This window comes from Pygoscelis adeliae, unplaced genomic scaffold (assembly GCF_000699105.1).
Source record: "Pygoscelis adeliae isolate BGI_AS28 unplaced genomic scaffold, ASM69910v1 Scaffold704, whole genome shotgun sequence".
Lineage (NCBI taxonomy): Eukaryota > Metazoa > Chordata > Aves > Sphenisciformes > Spheniscidae > Pygoscelis > Pygoscelis adeliae.
Window position 1 is genome coordinate 156993 of NW_008824590.1, and position 846 is coordinate 157838.

General features: G+C 63.6%; 1 protein-coding gene across 1 annotated transcript in view; it reads right to left on the bottom strand.

Annotated features, from left to right (window-relative positions):
- Positions 1 to 87: 87 nt before the first annotated feature.
- Positions 88 to 846, bottom strand: part of S100A16 (S100 calcium binding protein A16) — a 12811-nt gene continuing 12052 nt past the window's right edge. Inside the window, exon 2 of the mRNA XM_009322216.1 lies at positions 88 to 844. Within this exon, the coding sequence (XP_009320491.1) occupies positions 680 to 844 (165 nt within the window). The 3' untranslated portion in view covers positions 88 to 679. The remainder of the gene's footprint in view (positions 845 to 846) is intronic.

Here is an 846-nt window from a genome sequence, read left to right on the forward strand (position 1 = left end):
CCCCCCGCATCCCCTCAGTGCATGCACGTTGCGGGGCAGCCCCCAGGAAGGCAGAGCCTCAGCGTCACCCACTGCTCCTCCAAACTTTATTGCTGCAATAAATAACCACGGTGGTGTTGCCCGGACGGGACCACGCCGCTCCCCAAGCCCAAAGGACCAGAGCACCAGGCAGCGCAGGCAGGGCAGACCCTTCACCAGCTTGGACAGGGGGAAAGGCACCCTTTTCCCAAGAAGAACCCCGACTTTGAGGGGGAGCTCCAAGGGGAGAGGGGGTCCCGGTTGTGATGGGGTTTCTGCCAGCAGGGCCATGTCCCAGAGGTCGGAGAACAGACAGAATTCATGTCCTAGATGAGGGGAATCCTCTCCCTTTGCTTCTTGCCCAGCAGCCCAGCAAGAACAGGGCTTGCAGAAGAGGATGAGGGCAGGGATGGCATGGTGTGGGGCAAGGAGAGGACCCCTGAGGCTGTGATGACCTCGCACCCCCTTGCTCCCACCCACAGGGTCTTCCCACCCCGATCGCACCCTGGCGTGGCTCAGTCGGCAAAGCCGTGGGAGACCAGGGTGCCCCGGGGCAAGCTGGGGCTTGGGGTGGGGCTCGGCAGCGGGAAGCAGGGACGTGGAGAAGCAGGGGCTGAGCCCGGGGTGGGGCTGAGCCCGGGGATGGTCCGGATGCAGCCGGCTACTTGGTGTGCTTGACGCTCTGCTCCTGCTGGCGGATGATTTGGGCAATGGGGCTGGCGATGCCACCTATCAAGGTCCAGTACTCCTCGAAGCTGATGCGGCCGTCTTTGTTCTCGTCCAGGTCACAGATGAGCTTGTCGGCCGCTCGCCGGTTCCCAGTGTCCT